The sequence below is a fragment of the Astyanax mexicanus genome, chromosome 13, assembly GCF_023375975.1.
Source record: "Astyanax mexicanus isolate ESR-SI-001 chromosome 13, AstMex3_surface, whole genome shotgun sequence".
Taxonomy (NCBI): domain Eukaryota; kingdom Metazoa; phylum Chordata; class Actinopteri; order Characiformes; family Acestrorhamphidae; genus Astyanax; species Astyanax mexicanus.
The window spans coordinates 23,461,864-23,488,700 of record NC_064420.1 but is presented as its reverse complement, the minus strand read 5'-3'; the positions used below and the strand labels follow the sequence as shown (position 1 = coordinate 23,488,700).

Below are 26,837 nucleotides of genomic sequence, written 5' to 3'. Positions count from 1 at the left end.
ATGACATAATCACACAGGCACGTAGCCAGACAGGCTAGGCTAAGCTTGGTTTGTCTTGTCTCTGCACAGCTCCACTCCAGGGCGGGACATTTTGAATGCAAAATGTCAGGTTCCACAAGTGATAAAGACACAGTTGATACGAGAGAGAGGACTAATTCAGTGGTGTGGAAGTGGTTTGGCTTTCAAATGTCTGTCAAACTTTAGACTTCAGTTTGCTGCAAATTGTGCCGGAGAGTGGTGCGGACTAGCAGCGGTAATACATATAATCTGTTCCACCACCTCAAGCAATTTCACTACATAAAGTATTCAGGGTCAAAAAATTAGGCACCAAAAACGTCCCTGAAACAGCACTGCCAGCATCTGCATCAACCAAAGAGAGACCATACAGCAGTCAGCAGTGGCTGCATTAATGCTGTATGACAAACAGTCAAAGCATCACACAGACATCACTAAAGCTGTAACACACTTCTTGTATAAGGACATGATGCCATTTAGTACAGTGGAAAACGAAGGCTTTAGGAAAAAGATGTTAGTCGCCGACCCCCAATATGAGCTCCCTGGCCAGAAGTATTTTACACGCACAGCTATACACAGCTTTATGGTGAAGTTAGGGAAAGGGTGGAGGAGCAGCTAAAGTCAGCATCTTATTTTGCAACCACAACTGACCAGTGGTCAAGCAGAACCTCCGAATCTTACATGACCCTGACACTTTACAGACAGAGAATCGAAGCTTGTCAGTTTAATCCTCCTGACAACATACTTTCCAGAGGACCACATGGGCAAACCAATTGCAGAGGGATCAGCGGAAGCACTCGCATCCTGGACACTCAGCGAGGACCACTAGGTCTGTATTACCACAGACAGCAGGACCAATGTCATCAAAGCTGAGTTGAACAGATGGACAAGACTACAATGCTTCGGGCATCGGCTGAACAGTTAATCTACATATGAGTGCTAGACCTATGCCAAGTTATTTTGTATATTGTATATTTTTGTTGCTAAAATAACTGCAGTAACAGATATCAATAGTAAACTTACAGCCCAACCATCCATACACATACAAACTTAGCCTATGACAGTAGTGCTTGTATATTTTTGTAGCTATTTTTATATACAGTACAGGCCAGAAGTTTGGACACACCTTCTCATTCAATGTGTTTTCTTTATTTTCATGACTATTTAGATTGTAGATTCTCACTGAAGGCATCAAAACTATGAATGAACACATGTGGAGTTTAATGTACTTAATAAAAAATGACCTGGCCTCCACAGTCACCGGACCTGAACCCAATCCAGATGGTTTGGGGTGAGCTGGACCACAGAGTGAAGGCAAAGGGGCCAACAAGTGCTAAACACCTCTGGGAACTCCTTCAAGACCGTTTCAGGTGACTACATCTTGAAGCTCATCAGTGATGGGAATAAAGGCGTTGAAATAAAAGGTGTTACTAACGCTGTTACTTTTTTCAGTAACGAGTAATTAACTAATTACTCTGACTCTTACTATAACGCCGTTACCATTTCCGACACCCCGTTACTGCACGTTACTTTAGCCGCTCAACTTCGCGCAGACAGACAAAGGTTAAAGTGTGTGTGTGTCACAAGGGAGGGGAGGATGAGATAACCGCCTAAGCAATGATTGGTATAGTAGGTATAGTAAGATTACATCTTCAGCCAATCAGAGAAAATAGGTGGGTGGGTGTTTAGAGCGCATGCATAGTGACGGGTGTTTACAGTGCATAGTGAGAGATGGAGAGTGAGGAGGACTCCAATGGCAAAACAGCCTTTTCCAGATGGAAATACTGACACTTTTTCAAACTCACTGAGGTCCTTTGCTGTCGTGCACTCTATTCATCTGTCTTATGAAACACGCACTGAGAAGGTGGGGGCCGGGGGGTGGGGGTTACGGGGGTGAGTAACACAATAGTTACTTTTACTGGTAACTAGTTACTTTTATAGTGGAGTAACTCCGTTAGTAACTCAGTTACTTTTTTGGAGAAGTAACTAGTAACTATAACTAATTACTGTTTCAAAGTAACGTGCCCAACACTGAAACTCATTAAGAGAATGCCAAGAGTGTGCAAAGCAGTAATCAGAGCAAAGGGTGGCTATTTTGAAGAAACAAGAATATAAAACATATTTTCAGTTATTTTACTTTTTTACCCCAAGATTCAAGCTTCAGTACAATCGGGAGGAGAAGAGAGAACAAATGAAAGAGAAAGCTGTGTTGCAGATGCTGAGAGAGAAAGATGTTATTCTAAGGAAAAACAAGTCCAGAGAAGCTGTGGGAGAAGCTTCTGCAGCAGGGCCACCACCCAAGAAAATGAAGCTGTATACAGAATCATCCCTTATTTGGCAACGAAATGTTGCGTCCCGTATTGAACCAATAAGGGAAGTGATTTGTCCCGTATTTCCAGAAATGTCCAATCCACACACAGATCAACACTAAATCCCTCCGCCCTGCTTCTCTGTGTGCTGCTGCAGACACATTTATTTCTCAGATTAAAAATGTTTGTACAGACACAGTGAAAGTGTTCATTGATAATAAAGCATTTCAAGCATGATTAATTGCCTTTTTGTTTACCCCTTCAAAAAAAAAACAGCACAAATTAAAATATACCACTGCTGTGTTGGGTGTTAGGCCTGGGGTGAACACGGCCCAGGGGAGAGGTGGTGGGCGTCTCTTATTTTTAATTCTAAAAGGTGGCAACCCCAGGTCCACCACTACCGACACAGAGGGCCTGAGTTCACAGCAGGCAGTTGAGAGGGGGTTTGGCAACCATCTTTTGTCTCCAGATGCTGAAAATGTCACAAATCCTCTGGATTTGTGAAATAGTCTCTCAAATAAACTTCCCCAGAGTAAGCCAACTGGTAAAACGGAACATGTGCATTTAGTCCACAAGCTCTGCCTCAGAGAGAGTATTTAGTACATGTGGAAACATTATCACATTTAAAAGAGCAGCTCTGAAGCCAGATAATGTACACCACCTTGTATTTCTTGCCAGAAAATTCTAGGATTGCCAAAGGGCATCATCAAACCTCAAATATGTTCCTGCAGCAAAATGTGTTTTAATTGTTGCAGACTTTTTTTCTGTATTTTGCACTGAACACTTTTTATGTTCTTTATTGTGGCTGAAGCACTTTTGTTAGTGTGACCGGGAAGGCATACCTCCTCAACAACAAAACAAAGCTGAGCCACGACAGCAGTCCAACCTGGGGGCTGTTCCACAAAGCGAGCTAACTCAGTAAGTCAGGCTTTTTAAGACGAGTCTGGCTCATTTTGCTCAAATTTTGGTTTCACAAAAGAGACTAGACTTAAGCCTTGTCCAGTTACTATATACATATACGTTTGTCCAAACCTGCTCTGTCCCAGGCTAGAGTTGACGCTTAGCTTAGCTGCAGCTCTTCTATTGGATGAGCCGTGTGACGCCATAGCCTTGCGGGTGAGAAACAAAATCAAGGAACAAGGTTCTGCCACGGTTTTATCCAATAAATAGCAGTGGATGCAGCAGATCATATAATATTTTTATACATTTAATTAAGTATTGTACTGTATTGGAAATGTGTCTGCACATTGCAATTTATTGGGTCAATCTTAACAAATTCAGGCCAGTGTAAAATGAAATCCAGTATTTAATCGCAGTTATTGTCCACAAAGATTTATTTGCATAAACTCTATATCACAAAAACACATTTATTAGTATTAATGATGCCCGGGTACTTTAGATGAAGTTACTTTGAAGTATATCTGTAATCCCATAATTATTTCAATTCACATATGTGATCATATTAGTTCAATGTAAATAATATAAATGTTAGGTTAATTTAATGATTCAAAAAGTGAATGGATATAGACAACTACCCTACCAATATTTGCCTACCAGTATCAGCAACAGCTGTTTTCTTTCTGGTTTCTAAAATATTTCATGCAGTTAATTAATATCATAATACATACTAAAATATGTAATTTAACATTTTCCTGCACTTTAGACTAACCTATTCTAATTGCATTTACCATTCTGGTATATTTTAATATTTAACCTTGACCTGCTGCCATGTTCATTTTAATCCCCCATGTTGCTTCTAAATCAGGATATGAATATCAAATTTCTTAATTTACTATAACATTTTGGAATGCCAATGAATGGATTCAATTTGCTTAAGCATTTAATCGGTCTGCAATTTTCATAATTAATTTTAATAACACAAGAAATGTTTCCTTTCCTTATAATTATGTGTTTATATTCATCAAACAGACGTATAAATAACTCCTGTTCAGCAGGAGAGAAAAAAACAGTGCATTTCTTCAACTCTTTCAACATTTTTCTCGGCTTTTCAGGGCTCGATTACTGAGGCTGTGTAAATACCGTGTGCACGTGCACAAGCCTTGATTACAAAAGCCTGGCTTGAATTAGTGGGAACAGGTTGAGCTGGAAGTGACTTGTTTGGCTAACTCAAGCGAGGCTTACTCAAATAAGCACTGCTTTTTTAAGCTTGCTTCGTGGAACAGCCCCCTGTTAACCCCTGTGCTGAAGTCAAACAAACCAAACAGCACATGGAGGCGGAAGGCGGAGACTGGAACTAGACTCGGCTGGTGTGCAATAACGAGACCAGCTGCAATGCAGGGCGGGAAGCATAAAAAGATTGATAGATGGATAGATAGATACTTTATTTATCCTGAAGGAAATTTAGGCATCCAGCAGCAACAACACAATACAATAAGAAACATATTCAAACATAAATTAAAACAAAGAAGAATAGAAAATATATAAGGCTATAAAAAACTTACTACACAAGGTAAACGGAGCGGTGCAGTAGATGTTGCTAACGGTCATTAAATAATTAAATAATTAACAGAGCAAAGTACAATGTGCAATGACATTGATTATGAAAGTGACTGATGTGACATAGAAATATAATATAAATATGCATCTGTAACAAATATAGTTCTAAAAGGAGAATGTGAAAATGTGAATATGCAATCATGAGTAAAGTGTACTTGAATGTAAGTGAGGTTGGGGAAGTGTTAGTGTAAATAATTAAGTGGTTGAATAATGTCCATATGGTGTGACTGGGTTAAACTCAGTCAGCAGCAGCATCCCGTCCCCGATGGGAGGAGTTAAAGAGTCTGATGGCTCTCGGAATGAAGGATTTTCTGAGTCTGTCTGTTGTGCAGCTCTGTGACAGCAGTCTGCCACTGAACACACTCCTCTGCTTCATGACGGTGGTGTGAAGTGGGTGACTATCATTGTTCATGATAGAAAGCAGTTTATCCAAAGTCCTTCTCTCAGCTATTGTAACCAGAGAGTCCAGCTCCATTCCAACCACTGCCCCGGCCCTCCTGACCAGCTTGTCCAACCGTGATGGATCTCTCCTCTTCATGTTGCCTCCCCAGCACACCACAGTGTAGAAGAGAATGCTGGCCACGTTTGATTGGTAGAACATCTGCAGAAGCTTCTTACAGATGTTAAAGGACCGCAGTCTCCTCAGGAAATAGAGCCGGCTCTGTTCCTTCCTGTACAGGGTGTCTGTATTTGTTGACCAGTCCAGTTTGTCGTCCAGCTGCAGACCAAGGTACTTGTAGGTCTTCACTGTCTCCACATCAACCCCCTCGATGGAGACTGGCTACAAGGGTGGTCCAGACCTACGGAAGTCCACCACCATCTCCTTGGTCTTGGATATGTTCAACTGCAGTTGGTTCAGTCGGCACCAAGCAACAAAGTCATCCACCTTTCTCCTGTACTCCTCCTCCTGACCACCCTTGACACACCCAACGATGGCAGTGTCATCCGAGAATTTCTGCAGATGGCACATCTCAGAGTTGTACTGGAAGTCAGATGTGTAGAGAGTATAGAAGAAGGGGGAGAGCACAGTCCCCTGTGGTGCTCCAGTGCTACTGACTACAGTCTCCGATGTACCGTCAGTGAGCCTCACGTACTGTGGTCTGCAGGTGAGGTAGTCAGTGATCCAGGACACCAGGTGAGGATCCACATTCATCTTCACCAGCTTGTCTCTGAGAAGTGGAGGCTGGATGATGTTAAAAACACTGGAGAAATAAAAAAAAACATGATTCTCACAGCACTACTCCCCTTGTCCAGATAAGAATAGGTTCGGTGGAGGAGGTAGATGATGGCATCCTCAACACCAATCTTCTTCTGATATGCAAACTGAAGAAGGTCCAGTGCATGCTTTACCTGGGGTCTGAGGAGTGGGAGAAGCAGTCGTTCCATGGTCTTCATAATGTGGGAGGTCAAAGCTACTGGCCTGAAGTCATTGAGCTCACTGGGGTGAGGTTTCTTGGGAACAGGGACCAGGCATGAAGTTTTCTACAGCGTAGGATCCCTCCCCAACTGCAGGCTCATGTTGAAGATGTTCGACAGAGTTAACCCAAGTTCAAAGGCGCTGACAGTGCTGACAGTCTGTGGAAGGGAGACCTGAGCAGCACTCAGAAGAGGTAGGGAGATGTCCAGTGGGGCAGAGGCTGAGGTTGCAGCGGTTATAGAAGGGATTGAGTTCGTTCGCTCTCTCCACACCACCAGCTGTTGCACTATCACTCTTTGGCTTGCACCCCGTGATTGTCCTTGTACCAGACTTTCTTCATGTTGTTAACTTGTAACTTCTGCTCAACCTTCTTCCTGTAGGTCTCCTTAGCCTCCTTTAAGCAGGACTTGAGTTCACGCTGAATATTCTTCAACTCCTCCTGTTTCTTGTCTTTAAAGGCCCTCTTCTTTTTGTTTAAGAGGTCCTTTACATCACTTGTAATCCAGGGCTTGTTGTTGGCAAAGCAGTGAACAGTTATTACAGGAACCACAATGTCCATGCAAAAGTTCAGATAGTCAGTTGTGCAGTCTGCTACCCCCTCAATGTCCTCGTCGTGAGAGGAGGCCAGAGGAGTCGCATTCGGGGGAGAGTTCTCAAGGAGACAGCACCTACTGACGGCTTTCTCTCGTCATATTTCCACATAGGTTCAGCAACGGACTCGGAGCCATAAGAAACGTCCCTCTGGCTGGAGCTGCTCCCTCTGTGCTTCTCCACTCACACCTCCTCCCCTCTGCTCACCACTGCCTCCAAAGCTAAGAGGATTGGACCTGCATGCCTTCAATGGAGAGCCAAGTAAAAGGCGTGCCCTGGCATATTCTTTATGTTGTTTTTTTGTTGTCATATTTTTTGCACCAATTTTCAGGCTCAGTGAATTTTCATTGAATTTTCAGGCCTAACTGAATTGTTTTTGTTTATAATTTTGAAAATAAAAGTACTGTGGTTTGCCCAATTTGGTTTCCTGGCCTCTGTGTGTTCTGCCCTCTGATGGTCCCAGTCACATTAGCTTATGTTGTCACTTAAGCTATAAGTTATTTCTAGTTGATAAAGCCTATAGGTTTGTTTATTTGACGAGGATATTTCCTTCCTTTTATAAATAAGGGTTTTTTATATGCGTTTTCCTGGTTAAGGCACTTTTGTTTTAACCTGTTAAATTTGTTTACAAAAGAATAAGAAGATGTGCCTCTGTTGTAATTAAAAGTAAACTATTTTATATTGATAATGCCTGGGTTTATGTTTGTCAGGGAGGCCTTCAGAGTATTTATATCAATATCAAAATTATATCATATTGATCGAAATTATGGACTATATTGCAATATAAATCTGAGTAGCCCTGCTAACTGCGCGGGCTAAGCTGCTACCCACGGCTGGCTATGATGCTAATCACAGCTGGCTATGCTGCTACCTGGGGCTAGCTACGCTGCTAGCCATGGCTGGCTATGATGCTAATCGTGGATGGTTATGCTGCTAACTGTGCTGGCAATGCTGCTAACCGCAGCTAAGTAGCCATGCTAACTGCACTGGCTATGAGGCTAAACAAAGCTGAGTAGCCCTGCTAACTGTGCCTGGCTATGCTGCTAATCGAAGCTGGCTATGCTGCTAACTGCGGCTGGCTATGATGCTAGTCGTGTCTGGCTATGATGCTAATCGTGGCTGGGTATGATGCTAAGCGCGGCAGGCTATGATGCTAATCGCCGCTGGCTATGATGCTAATTGGAGCTGGGTATGATGCTAAGCGCGGCTTGATATGCTGCTAACCTGACCTGGTTAAGAGCTTGCTAACCGGGGCTGGCTATGCACTCTATAGGAGAGAAATCTGTTTAATTAAAATCCAGCACCCAACGGTGCTCATTTGACTTTGAAAGAATTTTATTTTTTTAGTAGTTGTGTTTTGGTAGGCGCCCCCCCAGCACTGAGACATGCTTAATTAGAAAGGAAACAAGGCGACACCCTTGATCTTTTGATGTAGGCCTCCTTATAAGCGTTTCTTAATGCATCTTTTAATCCAGTGTGCCTTATATATGAAAATAGACCAGAAAAAGGCGTTCATTGATAATGCGCTTTATAATACGGTGCGCCATATAGTGCAAAAAATATTGTGCCACCCTTGGAAACAACAAATGCAATCAAGCTATTCTGATAACTGGCAATTATTCTTTCACATTTCTGGAGAAGTTTTGTGTAACTCTTATTTGCAGAATTGTAGTTATTTAGCAACATTGAAGGGTTTTCGAGCAGTAATGACCTGTTTAAGATAATGCCACAGCATCTCCATCAGACTTGCCACTTCAAAATCTTCAGCAAAAACAAAAGAAACCTGTAAGCAGGCAAATCATTTTTGACAGTTTTCTTGATATTAGAGCCAGATTCAGGAAACACCACACCAACATCACCACATTTAAAATTATACTATAGTATAATTTGGACGCAGGATGCAAGAGAAGCCATATAGAAAACAAATAAAGTAAAAAAAAACTTGAAAGACTTGAAAATAAACAGAACTAAGACAAGATAGACAACACTATATACTAATAAAAATTCAGATTCAGAGAACAAACAACAACAGATTAAACAAAGAACAACAGTGGATCAATCAAAGCACAATAGAGAACATGGGGTCTATGTAGAGCTGAGGAAACAAGGAACACCTGGGTCAGATAACGAGGGGGTGGAGTGTCAGATATTTGAGAACACTGATGACAGGGCGAGGATAGGACAAAGACAACAACGATACAGGGTCATGTGCTTAAAGGGCACATGGGGGAAGGAAACAGGCAGGAAAAGACATAATAAGGTAGGCAGAAAGGTAAGACAAGATCAGGAAGGACAAAGAAAGTAAAAAAAAGGAAGCTAAGGTGTGACAGTTCTGCCCTTCATATAAATTGTAGATCTTATGATGAGAAGTGAAAGAAGAAGGGACAATAGATTCTAAGAATTTGTTCTATTTATATTATCGTTTCTGTGGTAATATTTATTAAGATCCAACTGAGCATAAATTCAATATGATTAAAAACTTTAAGGAACATGGCCTTGAAATATGTAAGAAATTAAGAAGGCTATATATATACATATATATATATATATATATATGGCTAGCTAACGCATTACCAGAGAAAATACTCTATAAATCACTTCAAGACACATGCAAGAGATCACATGCAATAGGGAGCATCAACATGGAAATAAATAAAAATTAATTAAATGAATTGTTAATAAAGGTTGTTCCATTAATAAATTAAATGTACTTCAAATAAACATAGAAAAGACGGAGAGCAAGAGTTATTTTTTATACAGGAAAAGCTAATAAAAAATGTTGGTGTGTGTGTGTGTGTGTGTGTGAGTGTGTGTGTGTGTGTGTGTAAGACTGGCATCAACTGATAAAGTAATAATCTTACCTCAGTATCTCCAGTTTACAGTGTTCATTCTTCAGCCCGACACAGAGTTTCTCCACTCCTGAATCTTCCACAATTGGATTTATACTCAGGTGCAGCTCTTTCAGTTTAGAGTTCCCTGATTGGAGAACTTCAGCCAGATCTTTACAGCTTCTTCCTGTGAGATCACAGTATTCCAACCTGGAAAAGAGAAAAACACATCAGGAAAGTAAAAAAAAAGTACCGTAAGCTAAGGTGTGACAGTTCTGCCCTTCATATAAATTGTAGATCTTATGATGAGAAGTGAAAGAAGAATGCTTACTAGAATAATTTTTTTACTTTACAAACATATTTGGTCACTCAGTTCAGTCTTGTTGCATGTAAACATACATCTGATTAAAGTACCTATTTAAAAGCATATTTATAGATGTTTGGATAGAGCACCATCCCACTCATCATATCTATTGAACCATTAATGCAATTTAAAGTAGATTTGCCCATTTCAGAATTTTACTTTAGCTTTTTTCAGCTTCAGTGCCTTTCTGAGATTCTGTAATTCTGAGAGTTGCCTGTAATTTAGGTGCACAAGCTCATTACCTTGTTGATTAGGACTGGCTGTTACTGAGATCACATGTATTGAAACTTGACAGTGCATCAAATCAAGAAAAAATCTAATATACTAATACTAATAATTCATGTTTAGTAGAAAAAAAACAAGATTCTTACCTAAACAGTCATAATAAGCAACGTTATGAGCAAACAAAAAAAAGACAATAGATTATAAGAATTTGTTCTATTTATATTATCGTTTCTGTGGTAATATTTATTAAGATCCAACTGAGCATAAATTCAATATGATTAAAAACTTAAAGGAACACGGCCTTGAAATATGTAAGAAATTAAGAAGGCTATGTATATATATATATATATATATATATATATATATATATATATATGTATATATATTATGGCAAGCCAATCAGGAAACATATAATAAAAGCTGATATATATATATAATGAAAGTCGATATATATATAATGAAAGCGATATATATATATAATGAAAGCGATATATATATAATGAAAGCCGATATATATATAATAAAAGCCGATATATATATAATGAAAGCCGATATATATAATGAACTCTGATATATATATAATGAAAGCCGATATATATAATGAACTCTGATATATATATATATAATGAAAGCTGATATATATAATGAAAGCTGATATATATATATAATGAAAGTGATATATATATAATAAAAGCGATATATATAATGAACTCTGATATAGATATATATATAATGAAAGTGATATATATATAATGAAAGTGATATATATATATATATAATGAAAGCGATATATATATAATGAACTCTGATATATATATATATATATATATATATATATATATATATATATATATATATATATAATGAAAGCTGATATATATATATATATATATATATATATATATATATATATATATATATATATATATATATAATAAAAGCTGATATATAATGAAAGCTGTTAAGACCCTTTAAGAGGTAAACGGGTGGTCCGCACAGTCAGCCTGAGAGACTGAAGGTGGCGTTGTGGTTCAGCCGGCCGCAGCTCCTCGCGTAGGGGATGCCGACCACCGGCAGGCATTTCCCTTATAGGGAAATATAGGGATTTGGGAAACTAATTATTAATTATTTTTTAATTAATTAAATCTCATTTTAAATATTTATTTAACATTTTAAGCAATTATTTCTTTATTCATTTATTTATATGATATTGTTACAAATAACACTCCATAAGTTTTTTTAACAACAGCAGCTAGCTTGGGGGGAAAAATAGGAACAGGAAATTAAATCATCAGGAAAAGGAAGTAAGGATAACACTGATATATATATAATGAACTCTGATATATATATATATATATATATATATATATATATATATAATGAAAGCTGATATATATATAATGAACTTTGATATATATATAATGAAAGCTGATATATATATATATATATATATATATATATATATATATATATATATATATATATAATGAACTCTGATATATATATAATAAACTCTGATATATATATGATGAAAGCTGATATATATATATATATATATATATATAAAGTGATATAATGAAAGCTGATATATATATAATGAAAGCTGATATATAAATAATGAACGCTGGGAGACCGTCCCCGGCTCGGGGAAAGCAGCTCGCGGGCCGGAGCTTTTTTGCCACCTTCGCCCCCTGACACTTTAAAGCCAGTCCGAGGCCGGTCGCGCCGCACCTCCGTGGAGAGAATGCGCCGCGCTGCCTGCCGGTGGTCGGCATCCCCTGCGCGAGGAGCTGCGGCCGGCTGAACCACAACGCCACCTTCAGTCTCTCAGGCTGACTGTGCGGACCACCCGTTTACCTCTTAAAGGGTCTTAACAGCTTTCATTATATATATATCAGCTTTTATTATATATATATCAGCTTTCATTTTATATATATATATATATATATATATATATATATATATATATATATCAGAGATCATTATATATATATCGCTTTCATTATATATATATCACTTTCATTATATATATATCACTTTCATTATATATATATATATATATATATATATCAGAGTTCATTATATATATATCGCTTTTATTATATATATATATCAGCGTTCATTATATATATATCAGCTTTCATTATATATATATCAGCTTTTATTATATATATATCAGAGTTCATTATATATATATCGCTTTCATTATATATATATCACTTTCATTATATATATATATCAGAGTTCATTATATATATATATATATATCGCTTTTATTATATATATATCGCTTTCATTATATATATATATCACTTTCATTATATATATATATCACTTTCATTATATATATATATATATATCAGAGTTCATTATATATATATATATATATATCAGAGTTCATTATATATATATCACTTTTATTATATATATATCAGCTTTCATTATATATATATATATATCAGAGTTCATTATATATATATCGCTTTTATTATATATATATCAGCTTTCATTATATATATATCGGCTTTCATTATATATATATCGGCTTTCATTATATATATATATCGCTTTTATTATATATATATCAGCTTTCATTTTATATATATATCGGCTTTCATTATATATATATATATCGCTTTCATTTTATATATATATCGGCTTTCATTTTATATATATATCGGCTTTCATTATATATATATCGGCTTTCATTATATATATATCGCTTTCATTATATATATATCGGCTTTCATTATATATATATCGCTTTCATTATATATATCGGCTTTCATTATATATATATCGGCTTTCATTATATATATATATCGCTTTCATTATATATATATATCAGCTTTCATTATATATATATATCAGCTTTCATTTTATATATATATATCGGCTTTCATTATATATATATATCGCTTTCATTATATATATATCGGTTTTCATTATATATATATCGGCTTTCATTATATATATATCGGCTTTCATTATATATATATCGCTTTCATTATATATATCGGCTTTCATTATATATATATAGGCTTTCATTATATATATATCAGCTTTTATTATATATTTCCTGTTTGGCTTGCCATAATATATATATATATATATATATATATATATATATATATATATATATATATATATATATATATATATATATATATATATATATATATACGTATATATAACGCATTACCAGAGAAAATACTCTATAAATCACTTCAAGACACATGCAAGAGATCACATGCAATAGGGAGCATCAACATGGAAATAAATAAAAATTAATTAAATGAATTGTTAATAAAGGTTGTTCCATTAATAAATTAAATGTACTTCAAATAAACATAGAAAAGACGGAGAGCAAGAGTTATTTTTTATACAGGAAAAGCTAATAAAAAATGTTGGTGTGTGTGTGTGTGTGTGTGTGTGTGTGTAAGACTGGCATCAACTGATAAAGTAATAATCTTACCTCAGTATCTCCAGTTTACAGTGTTCATTCTTCAGCCCGACACAGAGTTTCTCCACTCCTGAATCTTCCACATTTGGATTTATACTCAGGTGCAGCTCTTTCAGTTTAGAGTTCCCTGATTTGAGAACTTCAGCCAGATCTTTACAGCTTCTTCCTGTGAGATCACATTCTTCCAACCTGGAAAAGAGAAAAACACATCAGGAACTCTGTCTGTCTCTCTCTCTTTGTCTCTCTCTCTCTCTCTCTCTCTCTCTCTCTCTTTCTTACAAACAAAGATACAGAATTTCTGAATCAGAGATACAACAAGACTAAACAAGCTAAATCCTGCTATACTGCTACTGTCTGCATGACCTTTATAAAATGAAGATTTAAATGAAAACTGAAAATCTATAAACAGTCAGTGGATGTAATGCATTGTAAAGCTGCAGTGCTGCTGGATTTCAGGTTTTCATGGGTTTGGGGTATTGTGTCATTGAGCATGTATTTGTCTGTGTTTGTGTCCTTCAGTTCCTGTCAGTTTGTGTCCATTTTTTTTACTATACACGTCATTTTAATATTTATTTATTATTATTTATTATTATTGGCTATTGGGGTGTCACGTAACGCAATAAGGGTGAATTTCACTGAGAAGTGAGCTCCACACTCCACTGCTCTTATTTATCCTTTTATTTTATACTTTAAGTTTTGTACTTGGTTTGGTGAATAATATCTGCAAAAGCCTAAAGATGTCGAAAGATCTAAGATCTAAGAGACCAAGATGGGAGGGACACATCTGAACTGCTAGGGGCGCCACAATTGCACGACATGGGGCAAGATATTGGAAACATTTTTGCAGCCTTAACCAAGATTTCTAGTGACCTGGAAGATCTGGAAGAAATACGCTGCACCACTACCCTGGTAGAATCAAAGCTTTCAGATCTATTTACATGGTTCGAGGAGGTTTGAGAAAGGGGTGGAATACCTCGAGTTGGTTGAGAAGGACCGAGAGTTTAAAAAAGCGGCGCTTATTTGAGTAAGCCTCGCTTGAGTTAGCCACACAATTTACTTCCAGTTAGTTCCGTTCCACTAACGCAATCCAAACTTAACCTGTTCCCACTAATTCAAGCCAGACTTTTGTAATCAAGGCTCACGCACGTGCACACGGTATTAACACAGCCTCAGTAATCGAGCCCTGAAAAGCTGAGAAAAATGTTTAAAGAGGTGAAGGAATGTGCTGCTTTTTTCTCTCTCCTGCTGAGCAGGAGTTCCTAATACGTATATAAAAACATAATTATATACATATTACATATTATAGGAAAGTGAACACTTCTTGTATTAATAAAGCCAGAGAAAGCTGCCTGGCAGAAATTAATCAATTTTATTGGCAATTCAAAATGTAGTAAATTAAGAAAATTCATAATTATATCCTGATTTAGAAGCAACATGGGGGGAGTAAAAAGAACATGGCAGCAGGTCAAGGTTAAATATAAACATATACCAGAATGGTAAGTGCAATTCCAATTGGTTAGTCTAATGTGCAGGGAAATGTTAAATTACATATTTTAGTGTGTATTATGATATAAATTAACTGCATGAAATATTGTAGCATCCAGAAGGAAAAGAGCTATAGCTGCTACTGGTGGTGGGCCTCCTCTAGCAGCCCTCACTCCTGCAGAAGACCTAGCTTTAGACCAAAACCTCAGACGTCCCATCATTGCAGGAATTGAGGGAGGAACATCATCTGATCCTGTCTGTCTCTATGCAACAGATCCTTATGTACAGGATAGGTTCAGTTGTTTCTCAGATTTTACATTTTATTATTATAGAATTTATTAGAATCTTTATTGTATCTGATGAATTTATATTTCACAGTGGATCTGTTCTGTCCCGGAATGACCTTGGAGCTGGTAGCCTGAAAGCTCTGTGCACTACCTACGCTCCCTCATCTACTGGATTGTCTTCATATGAGCGCCATTATCAATCACTGCCTACAGCAGGAGTGTCCAAACTTTTCTTGTTGTGGACCAGAGATTCTGTAATAAAACAAATAATGACATATACTATTTATAATAGTACATTTATTTTCTTGATTACGATCATTTACACATCATTTTACTTGAGTTTAAATACCTCTCGGGCCACTCCAAAAAAGAAAAACGGGCCGCAAATGGCCCTTCGGTCCATAGTTTGGACACCCCTGGCCTACAGCCTTCAATGTTGGCTGCTCTTTTTATAGCCAACAATTTCAGCCAATTTATATCACCTGTATGCAAATACTGGTAAGCAGTGTTGGGAAGGTTACTTTTAAAATGTAATCCCTTACAGATTACTGATTACATCACTCAAAATGTAATTTGTAACGTAATCAGTTACATTACTTCAAGTGAGTAACGTAATCTGATTACTTTGGATTACTTTAAATTTTTACATTTTTTTAAGCCTGAATGAATGTAGCAACCACATATTGCATATTATCCTTTTATTTTTCTTCCCAGTTAACAAATAGATAAACAAATAAAACAGCCTTTTCAATCACCCTATAAAAATACTTATGAAACCATTTCATCAAACAATTTCATGAAACACTTCTATAAATTGATGATAAAACCATTTAACACCAAACAATGTAACAACAACTGTAAGCTATCTACTTGCAGGTTTGCCACCAGTGTTAATTTTGACAACAAATTTTGATTTAGTCTTAGTCATAGTCTTGTGACGAAAATAGTATTTAGTTTTAGTCACAATTTAGTCATCTGAAATGTTTTTAGGTTTAGTCGACTTAATGTCATAAGAATATAGTCTGTAATATAAAATTACAGTAAATTTAGTCGACTAAAATGTAAAGGGTGTAAATGTAAATGATTTTTCATCAGTTCCCTTGAATTATTAACTCTACATGTATACGACATGAAACGTTTAATAACCACTTGAGTAATATTGTTAATGTTTGAAAGTGAAATATATTTATATATGATTTAATGTATATTATTATTATTATTATTATTATTAGTGTGATTGCAGTATGCAATCACAGTATTGATCTTCTTAAGTCTGTTTCTTATTATTATTATTAGTGTGATTGCAGTAATGCAATCACAGTATTGTTCTTCTTAAGTCTTATTCTTCTTCTTATTATTAGTGTGATTGCAGTAATGCAATCACAGTACTGATCTTCTTAAGTCTTATTAGTGTGATTGCAGTAATGCAATCACAGTATTGTTCTTCTTAAGTCTTATTCTTCTTCTTATTATTATTATTATTAGTGTGATTGCAGTAATGCAATCACAGTATTGTTCTTCTTAAGTCTTATTCTTATTAGTGTGATTGCAGTAATGCAATCACAGTATTGTTCTTCTTAAGTCTTATTCTTATTATTATTATTAGTGTGATTGCAGTAATGCAATCACAGTATTGTTCTTCTTAAGTCTTATTCTTCTTCTTCTTATTATTAGTGTGATTGCAGTAATGCAATCACAGTATTGTTCTTCTTAAGTCTTATTCTTCTTCTTCTTCTTCTTCTTATTAGTGTGATTGCAGATCACACTATTGATCTTCTTAAGTCTGTTTCTTATTATTATTATTATTAGTGTGATTGCAGTAATGCAATCACAGTATTGTTCTTCTTAAGTCTTATTCTTCTTATTAGTGTGATTGCAGTAATGCAATCACAGTATTGTTCTTCTTAAGTCTTATTCTTCTTATTAGTGTGATTGCAGTAATGCAATCAAAGTATTGTTCTTCTTAAGTCTTATTCTTCTTCTTCTTATTATTAGTGTGATTGCAGTAATGCAATCACAGTATTGTTCTTCTTAAGTCTTATTAGTGTGATTGCAGTATGCAATCACAGTACTGTTCTTCTTAAGTCTTATTCTTATTATTATTATTCCACCTGTTTTTTGTCCGGTTAACTAGTGCCGCAGTTTTCGAAATATCGACTTCGTTCAAAAGAGAAAACGTGCGTCCATATCGGGAATGGTGGGCTTGTATACAGCTTTCCGATCGGACTTACGTTTTTCGTAAAAACTTCGTAAGTACGCGTTTTTTTGACCATTGAAAATGAATGGGCAAAACTTTGCACGCCCGTGGACGTCGCAATTTTTGAAATACGAAGATGAAACCAATTGAGGACCTGTAGAACTTATTGAGCTCTTTCCGAAAATATGCGTTACGAAAAGTTACGTCGTACGGATTTCGTACGATTGTCGTACGAAGTGGCCCCATTGGAATGAATGGGGCCAATCGGAGGACGGCAGCTAGATCGAAGGACAGGTAGCTAGAACTCCAGTACTGTGTGTAATGGAGCAGCTATGGGATAAAACAGCATTAGGTCAAAAGTTTGGACACCCCGGCCCCCCAGTACTGTGTGTAATGGAGCCACGGGTCAAAAGTTTGGACACCCCGGCCCCCCAGTACTGTGTGTAATAGAGCCACGGGTCAAAAGTTTGGACACCCCCGAACGGCCAGAGCAACCTAGCGTGCATAGCTGATTGATGTATTTGCACGTTGCGTAGCAACGTGCAAACACCATTTAATCAAATTTATGCATATACATCACCTAGCAACCACCTAGAAACACCATAGCAACCACCCAGGATACCATAGCAACACCTTAGCAACCACCTAGCAACTGCTTAGTAGTGACCTACCAACCACTTAGCAACACCAAAGCAACCACCCTGGATACCATAGCAACACCTTAGCAACCGCCTAGCAACACCATAGCAACCACCTAGCAACCATCTAGCAACACCTTAGCAACCACCCCGGATACCATAGCAACACCTTAGCAACCGCCTAGCAACACCATAGCAACCACTTAGCAACACCTTAGCAACCACCCCGGATACCATAGCAACACCTTAGCAACCGCCTAGCAACACCCTAGCAACCACCTAGCAACCACCTAGCAACACCTTAGCAACCACCCTGGATACCATAGCAACACCTTAGCAACCGCCTAGCAACACCCTAGCAACCACCTAGCAACCACCTACCAACACCTTAGCAACCACCCCGGATACCATAGCAACACCTTAGCAACCGCCTAGCAACACCTTAGCAACCACCTAGCAACACCTTAGCAACCACCCCGGATACCATAGCAACACCTTAGTAACCGCCTAGCAACACCCTAGCAACCACCTAGCAACACCTTAGCAACCACCCCGGATACCTTAGCAACACCTTAGCAACCGCCTAGCAACACCCTAGCAACCACCTAGCAACCACCTAGCAACACCTTAGCAACCACCCCGGATACCATAGCAACACCTTAGCAACCGCCTAGCAACACCCTAGCAACCACCTAGCAACACCTTAGCAACCACCCCGGATACCATAGCAACACCTTAGCAACCGCCTAGCAACACCCTAGCAACCACCTAGCAACCACCTAGCAACACCTTAGCAACCACCCCGGATACCATAGCAACACCTTAGCAACCGCCTAGCAACACCTTAGCAACCACCTAGCAACACCTTAGCAGATACCAGCCAGCACTGCAATCACACTCGCAGTTTCTGCAGGAACTGCAATCTAGTTATTATTATTAGTGTGATTGCAGTAATGCAATCACAGTATTGTTCTTCTTAAGTCTTATTCTTCTTCTTCTTCTTATTATTATTATTAGTGTGATTGCAGTAATGCAATCACAGTATTGTTCTTCTTAAGTCTTATTCTTATTAGTGTGATTGCAGTAATGCAATCACAGTACTGATCTTCTTAAGTCTTATTCTTCTTCTTCTTCTTCTTCTTCTTCTTCTTATTATTATTCCACCTGTTTTTTGTCCGGTTAACTAGTGCCGCAGTTTTCGAAATATCGACTTCGTTCAAAAGAGAAAACGTGCGTCCATATCGGGAATGGTGGGCTTGTATACAGCTTTCCGATCGGACTTACGTTTTTCGTAAAAACTTCGTAAGTACGCGTTTTTTTGCCCATAGAAAATGAATGGGCAGAACTTTGCACGTCCGTGGACGTCGCAATTTTTGAAATACTAAGATGAAACCAATTGAGGACCTGTAGAACTTATTGAGCTCTTTCCGAAAATATGCGTTACGAAAAGTTACGACGTACGGATTTCGTACGAATGTCGTACGAAGTGGCCCCATTGGAATGAATGGGGCCAATCGGAGGACGGCAGCTAGATCGAAGGACAGCTAGAACTCCAGTACTGTGAGTGTATGGAGCAGCTATGGGATAAAACAGCATTAGGTCAAAAGTTTGGACACCCCGGCCCCCCAGTACTGTGTGTAATGGAGCCACGGGTCAAAAGTTTGGACACCCCGGCCCCCCAGTACTGTGTGTAATGGAGCCACGGGTCAAAAGTTTGGACACCCCCGAACGGCCAGAGCAACCTAGCGTGCATAGCTGATTGATGTATTTGCACGTTGCGTAGCAACGTGCAAACACCATTTAATCAAATTTATGCATATACATCACCTAGCAACCACCTAGAAACACCATAGCAACCACCCTGGATACCATAGCAACACCTTAGCAACCGCCTAGCAACACCATAGCAACCACCTAGCAACCATCTAGCAACACCTTAGCAACCACCCCAGATACCATAGCAACACCTTAGCAACCGCCTAGCAACACCCTAGCAACCACCTAGCAACCACCTAGCAACACCTTAGCAACCACCCCGGATACCATAGCAACACCTTAGCAACCGCCTAGCAACACCCTAGCAACCACCTAGCAACCACCTAGCAACACCTTAGCAACCACCCCGGATACCATAGCAACACCTTAGCAACCGCCTAGCAACACCCTAGCAACCACCTAGCAACACCTTAGCAACCACCCCAGATACCATAGCAACACCTTAGCAACCGCCTAGCAACACCCTAGCAACCACCTAGCAACCACCTAGCAACACCTTAGTAACCACCCCAGATACCATAGCAACACCTTAGCAACCGCCTAGCAACACCCTAGCAACCACCTAGCAACCACCTAGCAACACCTTAGCAACCACCCCGGATACCATAGCAACACCTTAGCAACCGCCTAGCAACACCCTAGCAACCACCTAGCAACCACCTAGCAACACCTTAGCAACCACCCCGGATACCATAGCAACACCTTAGCAACCGCCTAGCAACACCATAGCAACCACCTAGCAACCATCTAGCAACACCTTAGCAACCACCCCAGATACCATAGCAACACCTTAGCAACCGCCTAGCAACACCCTAGCAACCACCTAGCAACCACCTAGCAACACCTTAGCAACCACCCCGGATACCATAGCAACACCTTAGCAACCGCCTAGCAACACCCTAGCAACCACCTAGCAACCACCTAGCAACACCTTAGCAACCACCCCGGATACCATAGCAACACCTTAGCAACCGCCTAGCAACACCCTAGCAACCACCTAGCAACACCTTAGCAACCACCCCAGATACCATAGCAACACCTTAGCAACCGCCTAGCAACACCCTAGCAACCACCTAGCAACCACCTAGCAACACCTTAGTAACCACCCCAGATACCATAGCAACACCTTAGCAACCGCCTAGCAACACCCTAGCAACCACCTAGCAACCACCTAGCAACACCTTAGCAACCACCCCGGATACCATAGCAACACCTTAGCAACCGCCTAGCAACACCCTAGCAACCACCTAGCAACACCTTAGCAACCACCCCGGATACCATAGCAACACCTTAGCAACCACCTAGCAACCGCCTAGCAACACCCTAGCAACACCTTAGAAACCACCCCGGATACCATAGCAACACCTTAGTAACCGCCTAGCAACACCCTAGCAACCACCTAGCAACCACCTAGCAACACCTTAGCAACCACCCCGGATACCATAGCAACACCTTAGCAACCGCCTAGCAACACCCTAGCAACCACCTAGCAACACCTTAGCAACCACCCCAGATACCATAGCAACACCTTAGCAACCGCCTAGCAACACCTTAGCAACCACCTAGCAACACCTTAGCAACCACCCCGGATACCATAGCAACACCTTAGCAACCACCCCGGATACCATAGCAACACCTTAGCAACCGCCTAGCAACACCCTAGCAACCACCTAGCAACACCTTAGCAACCACCCCGGATACCATAGCAACACCTTAGCAACCGCCTAGCAACACCTTAGCAACCACCTACCAACCACTTAGCAACACCTTAGCAACCACCCCGGATACCATAGCAACACCTTAGCAACCGCCTAGCAACACCCTAGCAACCACCTAGCAACCACCTAGCAACACCTTAGCAACCACCCCGGATACCATAGCAACACCTTAGCAACCACCTAGCAACCGCCTAGCAACACCCTAGCAACCACCTAGCAACCACCTAGCAACACCTTAGCAACCACCCCGGATACCATAGCAACACCTTAGTAACCGCCTAGCAACACCCTAGCAACCACCTAGCAACCACCTAGCAACACCTTAGCAACCACCCCGGATACCATAGCAACACCTTAGCAACCGCCTAGCAACACCCTAGCAACCACCTAGCAACCACCTAGCAACACCTTAGCAACCACCCCAGATACCATAGCAACACCTTAGCAACCGCCTAGCAACACCTTAGCAACCACCTAGCAACACCTTAGCAACCACCCCGGATACCATAGCAACACCTTAGCAACCACCCCGGACACCATAGCAACACCTTAGCAACCGCCTAGCAACACCCTAGCAACCACCTAGCAACACCTTAGCAACCACCCCGGATACCATAGCAACACCTTAGCAACCGCCTAGCAACACCCTAGCAACCACCTAGCAACACCTTAGCAACCACCCCGGATACCATAGCAACACCTTAGCAACCGCCTAGCAACACCCTAGCAACCACCTAGCAACACCTTAGCAACCATCCTGGATACCATAGCAACACCTTAGCAACCGCCTAGCAATACCTTAGCAACCACCTAGCAACATCTTAGCAACCACCCCGGATACCACAGCAACACCTTAGCAACCACCTAGCAACACCTTAGCAACCACCTAGCAACACCTTAGCAGATACCAGCCAGCACTGCAATCACACTCGCAGTTTCTGCAGGAACTGCAATCTAGTTATTATTATTATTCCACCTGTTTTTTGTCCGGTTAACTAGTGCCGCAGTTTTCGAAATATCGACTTCGTTCAAAAGAGAAAACGTGCGTCCATATCGGGAATGGTGGGCTTGTATACAGCTTTCCGATCGGACTTACGTTTTTCGTAAAAACTTCGTAAGTACGCGTTTTTTTGCCCATAGAAAATGAATGGGCAGAACTTTGCACGTCCGTGGACGTCGCAATTTTTGAAATACTAAGATGAAACCAATTGAGGACCTGTAGAACTTATTGAGCTCTTTCCGAAAATATGCGTTACGAAAAGTTACGACGTACGGATTTCGTACGAATGTCGTACGAAGTGGCCCCATTGGAATGAATGGGGCCAATCGGAGGACGGCAGCTAGATCGAAGGACAGGTAGCTAGAACTCCAGTACTGTGAGTGTATGGAGCAGCTATGGGATAAAACAGCATTAGGTCAAAAGTTTGGACACCCCGGCCCCCCAGTACTGTGTGTAATGGAGCCACGGGTCAAAAGTTTGGACACCCCGGCCCCCCAGTACTGTGTGTAATGGAGCCACGGGTCAAAAGTTTGGACACCCCCGAACGGCCAGAGCAACCTAGCGTGCATAGCTGATTGATGTATTTGCACGTTGCGTAGCAACGTGCAAACACCATTTAATCAAATTTATGCATATACATCACCTAGCAACCACCTAGAAACACCATAGCAACCACCCTGGATACCATAGCAACACCTTAGCAACCGCCTAGCAACACCATAGCAACCACCTAGCAACCATCTAGCAACACCTTAGCAACCACCCCAGATACCATAGCAACACCTTAGCAACCGCCTAGCAACACCCTAGCAACCACCTAGCAACCACCTAGCAACACCTTAGCAACCACCCCGGATACCATAGCAACACCTTAGCAACCGCCTAGCAACACCCTAGCAACCACCTAGCAACCACCTAGCAACGCCTTAGCAACCACCCCGGATACCATAGCAACACCTTAGCAACCGCCTAGCAACACCCTAGCAACCACCTAGCAACACCTTAGCAACCACCCCGGATACCATAGCAACACCTTAGCAACCGCCTAGCAACACCCTAGCAACCACCTAGCAACACCCTAGCAACACCTTAGCAACCACCCCGGATACCATAGCAACACCTTAGCAACCGCCTAGCAACACCCTAGCAACCACCTAGCAACCACCTAGCAACACCTTAGCAACCACCCCGGATACCATAGCAACACCTTAGCAACCGCTTAGCAACACCCTAGCAACCACCTAGCAACACCTTAGCAACCACCAAAGATACCATAGCAACACCTTAGCAACCGCCTAGCAACACCCTAGCAACGACCTAGCAACCACCTAGCAACACCTTAGCAACCACCACGGATACCATAGCAACACCTTAGCAACCGCCTAGCAACACCCTAGCAACCACCTAGCAACCACCTAGCAACACCTTAGCAACCACCCCGGATACCATAGCAACACCTTAGCAACCGCCTAGCCACCACCTAGCAACCACCTAGCAACACCTTAGCAACCACCCCGGATACCATAGCAACACCTTAGCAACCGCCTAGCAACACCCTAGCAACCACCTAGCAACCACCTAGCAACACCTTAGCAACCACCCCGGATACCATAGCAACACCTTAGCAACCGCCTAGCAACCACCTAGCAACACCTTAGCAACCACCACAGATACCATAGCAACACCTTAGCAACCGCCTAGCAACACCTTAGCAACCACCTAGCAACACCTTAGCAACCACCCCGGATACCATAGCAACACCTTAGCAACCGCCTAGCAACACCTAGCAACCACCTAGCAACCACTTAGCAACACCTTAGCAACCACCCCGGATACCATAGCAACACCTTAGCAACCGCCTAGCAACACCCTAGCAACCACATAGCAACCACCTAGCAACACCTTAGCAACCACCCCGGATACCATAGCAACACCTTAGCAACTGCCTAGCAACCACCTAGCAACACCTTAGCAACCACCCTGGATACCATAGCAACACCTTAGCAACCGCCTAGCAACTGCTTAGGAGTGACCTACCAACCACTTAGCAACACCATAGCAACCACCCTGGATACCATAGCAACACCTTAGCAACCGCCTAGCAACACCCTAGCAACCACCTAGCAACCACCTAGCAACACCTTAGCAACCACCCCGGATACCATAGCAACACCTTAGCAACCGCCTAGCAACACCCTAGCAACCACCTAGCAACACCTTAGCAACCACCCCGGATACCATAGCAACACCTTAGCAACCGCCTAACAACACCCTAGCAACCACCTAGCAACCACCTAGCAACACCTTAGCAGCCACCCCAGATACCATAGCAACACCTTAGCAACCGCCTAGCAACACCTTAGCAACCACCTAGCAACCACCTAGCAACACCTTAGCAACCACACCGGATACCATAGCAACACCTTAGCAACTGCCTAGCAACACCCTAGCAACAACCTAGCAACCACCTAGCAACACCTTAGCAACCACCCCGGATACCATAGCAACACCTTAGCAACCGCCTAGCAACACCCTAGCAACCACCTAGCAACCACCTAGCAACACCTTAGCAACCACACCGGATACCATAGCAACACCTTAGCAACCGCCTAGCAACACCCTAGCAACCACCTAGCAACCACCTAGCAACACCTTAGCAACCACCCCGGATACCATAGCAACACCTTAGCAACCGCCTAGCAACACTCTAGCAACCACCTAGCAACCACCTAGCAACACCTTAGCAACCACCCCGGATACCATAGCAACACCTTAGCAACCGCCTAGCAACACCTTAGCAACCACCTAGCAACCACTTAGCAACACCTTAGCAATCACCCCGGATACCATAGCAACACCTTAGCAACCGCCTAGCAACACCCTAGCAACCACCTAGCAACCACCTAGCAACACCTTAGCAACCACCCCGGATACCATAGCAACACCTTAGCAACCGCCTAGCAACACCCTAGCAACCACCTAGCAACACCTTAGCAACCACCCTGGATACCATAGCAACACCTTAGCAACCGCCTAGCAACACCTTAGCAACCACCTAGCAACCACTTAGCAACACCTTAGCAACCACCCCGGATACCATAGCAACACCTTAGCAACCGCCTAGCAACCACCTAGCAACACCTTAGCAACCACCCCGGATACCATAGCAACACCTTAGCAACCGCCTAGCAACCACCTAGCAACACCTTAGCAACCACCCCAGATACCATAGCAACACCTTAGCAACCGCCTAGCAATACCTTAGCAACCACCTAGCAACACCTTAGCAGATACCAGCCAGCACTGCAATCACACTCGCAGTTTCTGCAGGAACTGCAATCTAGTTATTATTATTATTCCACCTGTTTTTTGTCCGGTTAACTAGTGCCGCAGTTTTCGAAATATCGACTTCGTTCAAAAGAGAAAATGTGCGTCCATATCGGGAATGGTGGGCTTGTATACAGCTTTCCGATCGGACTTACGTTTTTCGTAAAAACTTCGTAAGTACGCGTTTTTTTGCCCATTGAAAATGAATGGGCAGAACTTTGCACGCCCGTGGACGTCGCAATTTTTGAAATACGAAGATGAAACCAATTGAGGACCTGTAGAACTTATTGAGCTCTTTCCGAAAATATGCGTTACGAAAAGTTACGACGTACGGATTTCGTACGATTGTCGTACGAAGTGGCCCCATTGGAATGAATGGGGCCAATCGGAGGACGGCAGCTAGATCGAAGGACAGGTAGCTAGAACTCCAGTACTGTGAGTGTATGGAGCAGCTATGGGATAAATCAGCGTTAGGTCAAAAGTTTGGACACCCCGGCCCCCCAGTACTGTGTGTAATGGAGCCACGGGTCAAAAGTTTGGACACCCCGGCCCCCCAGTACTGTGTGTAATGGAGCCACGGGTCAAAAGTTTGGACACCCCCGAACGGCCAGAGCAACCTAGCGTGCATAGCTGATTGATGTATTTGCACGTTGCGTAGCAACGTGCAAACACCATTTAAT

General features: G+C 41.0%; 1 protein-coding gene across 2 annotated transcripts in view; it reads right to left on the bottom strand.

The window, feature by feature from the left end:
* LOC103038098 (ribonuclease inhibitor-like) overlaps positions 1 to 26,837 on the bottom strand; it is a 316,182-nt gene that overhangs the window by 16,496 nt on the left and 272,849 nt on the right. The window contains exons 14-15 of one of the 2 annotated variants that reach the window (XM_049463187.1): positions 13,742 to 13,918; positions 9,711 to 9,887 (exon numbers count right to left, since the gene is read on the bottom strand). In XM_049463187.1, coding sequence (XP_049319144.1) covers positions 9,711 to 9,887; positions 13,742 to 13,918 — 354 coding nt within the window. The remainder of the gene's footprint in view (positions 1 to 9,710; positions 9,888 to 13,741; positions 13,919 to 26,837) is intronic. The other variant, XM_049463188.1, reaches the window with a different exon arrangement.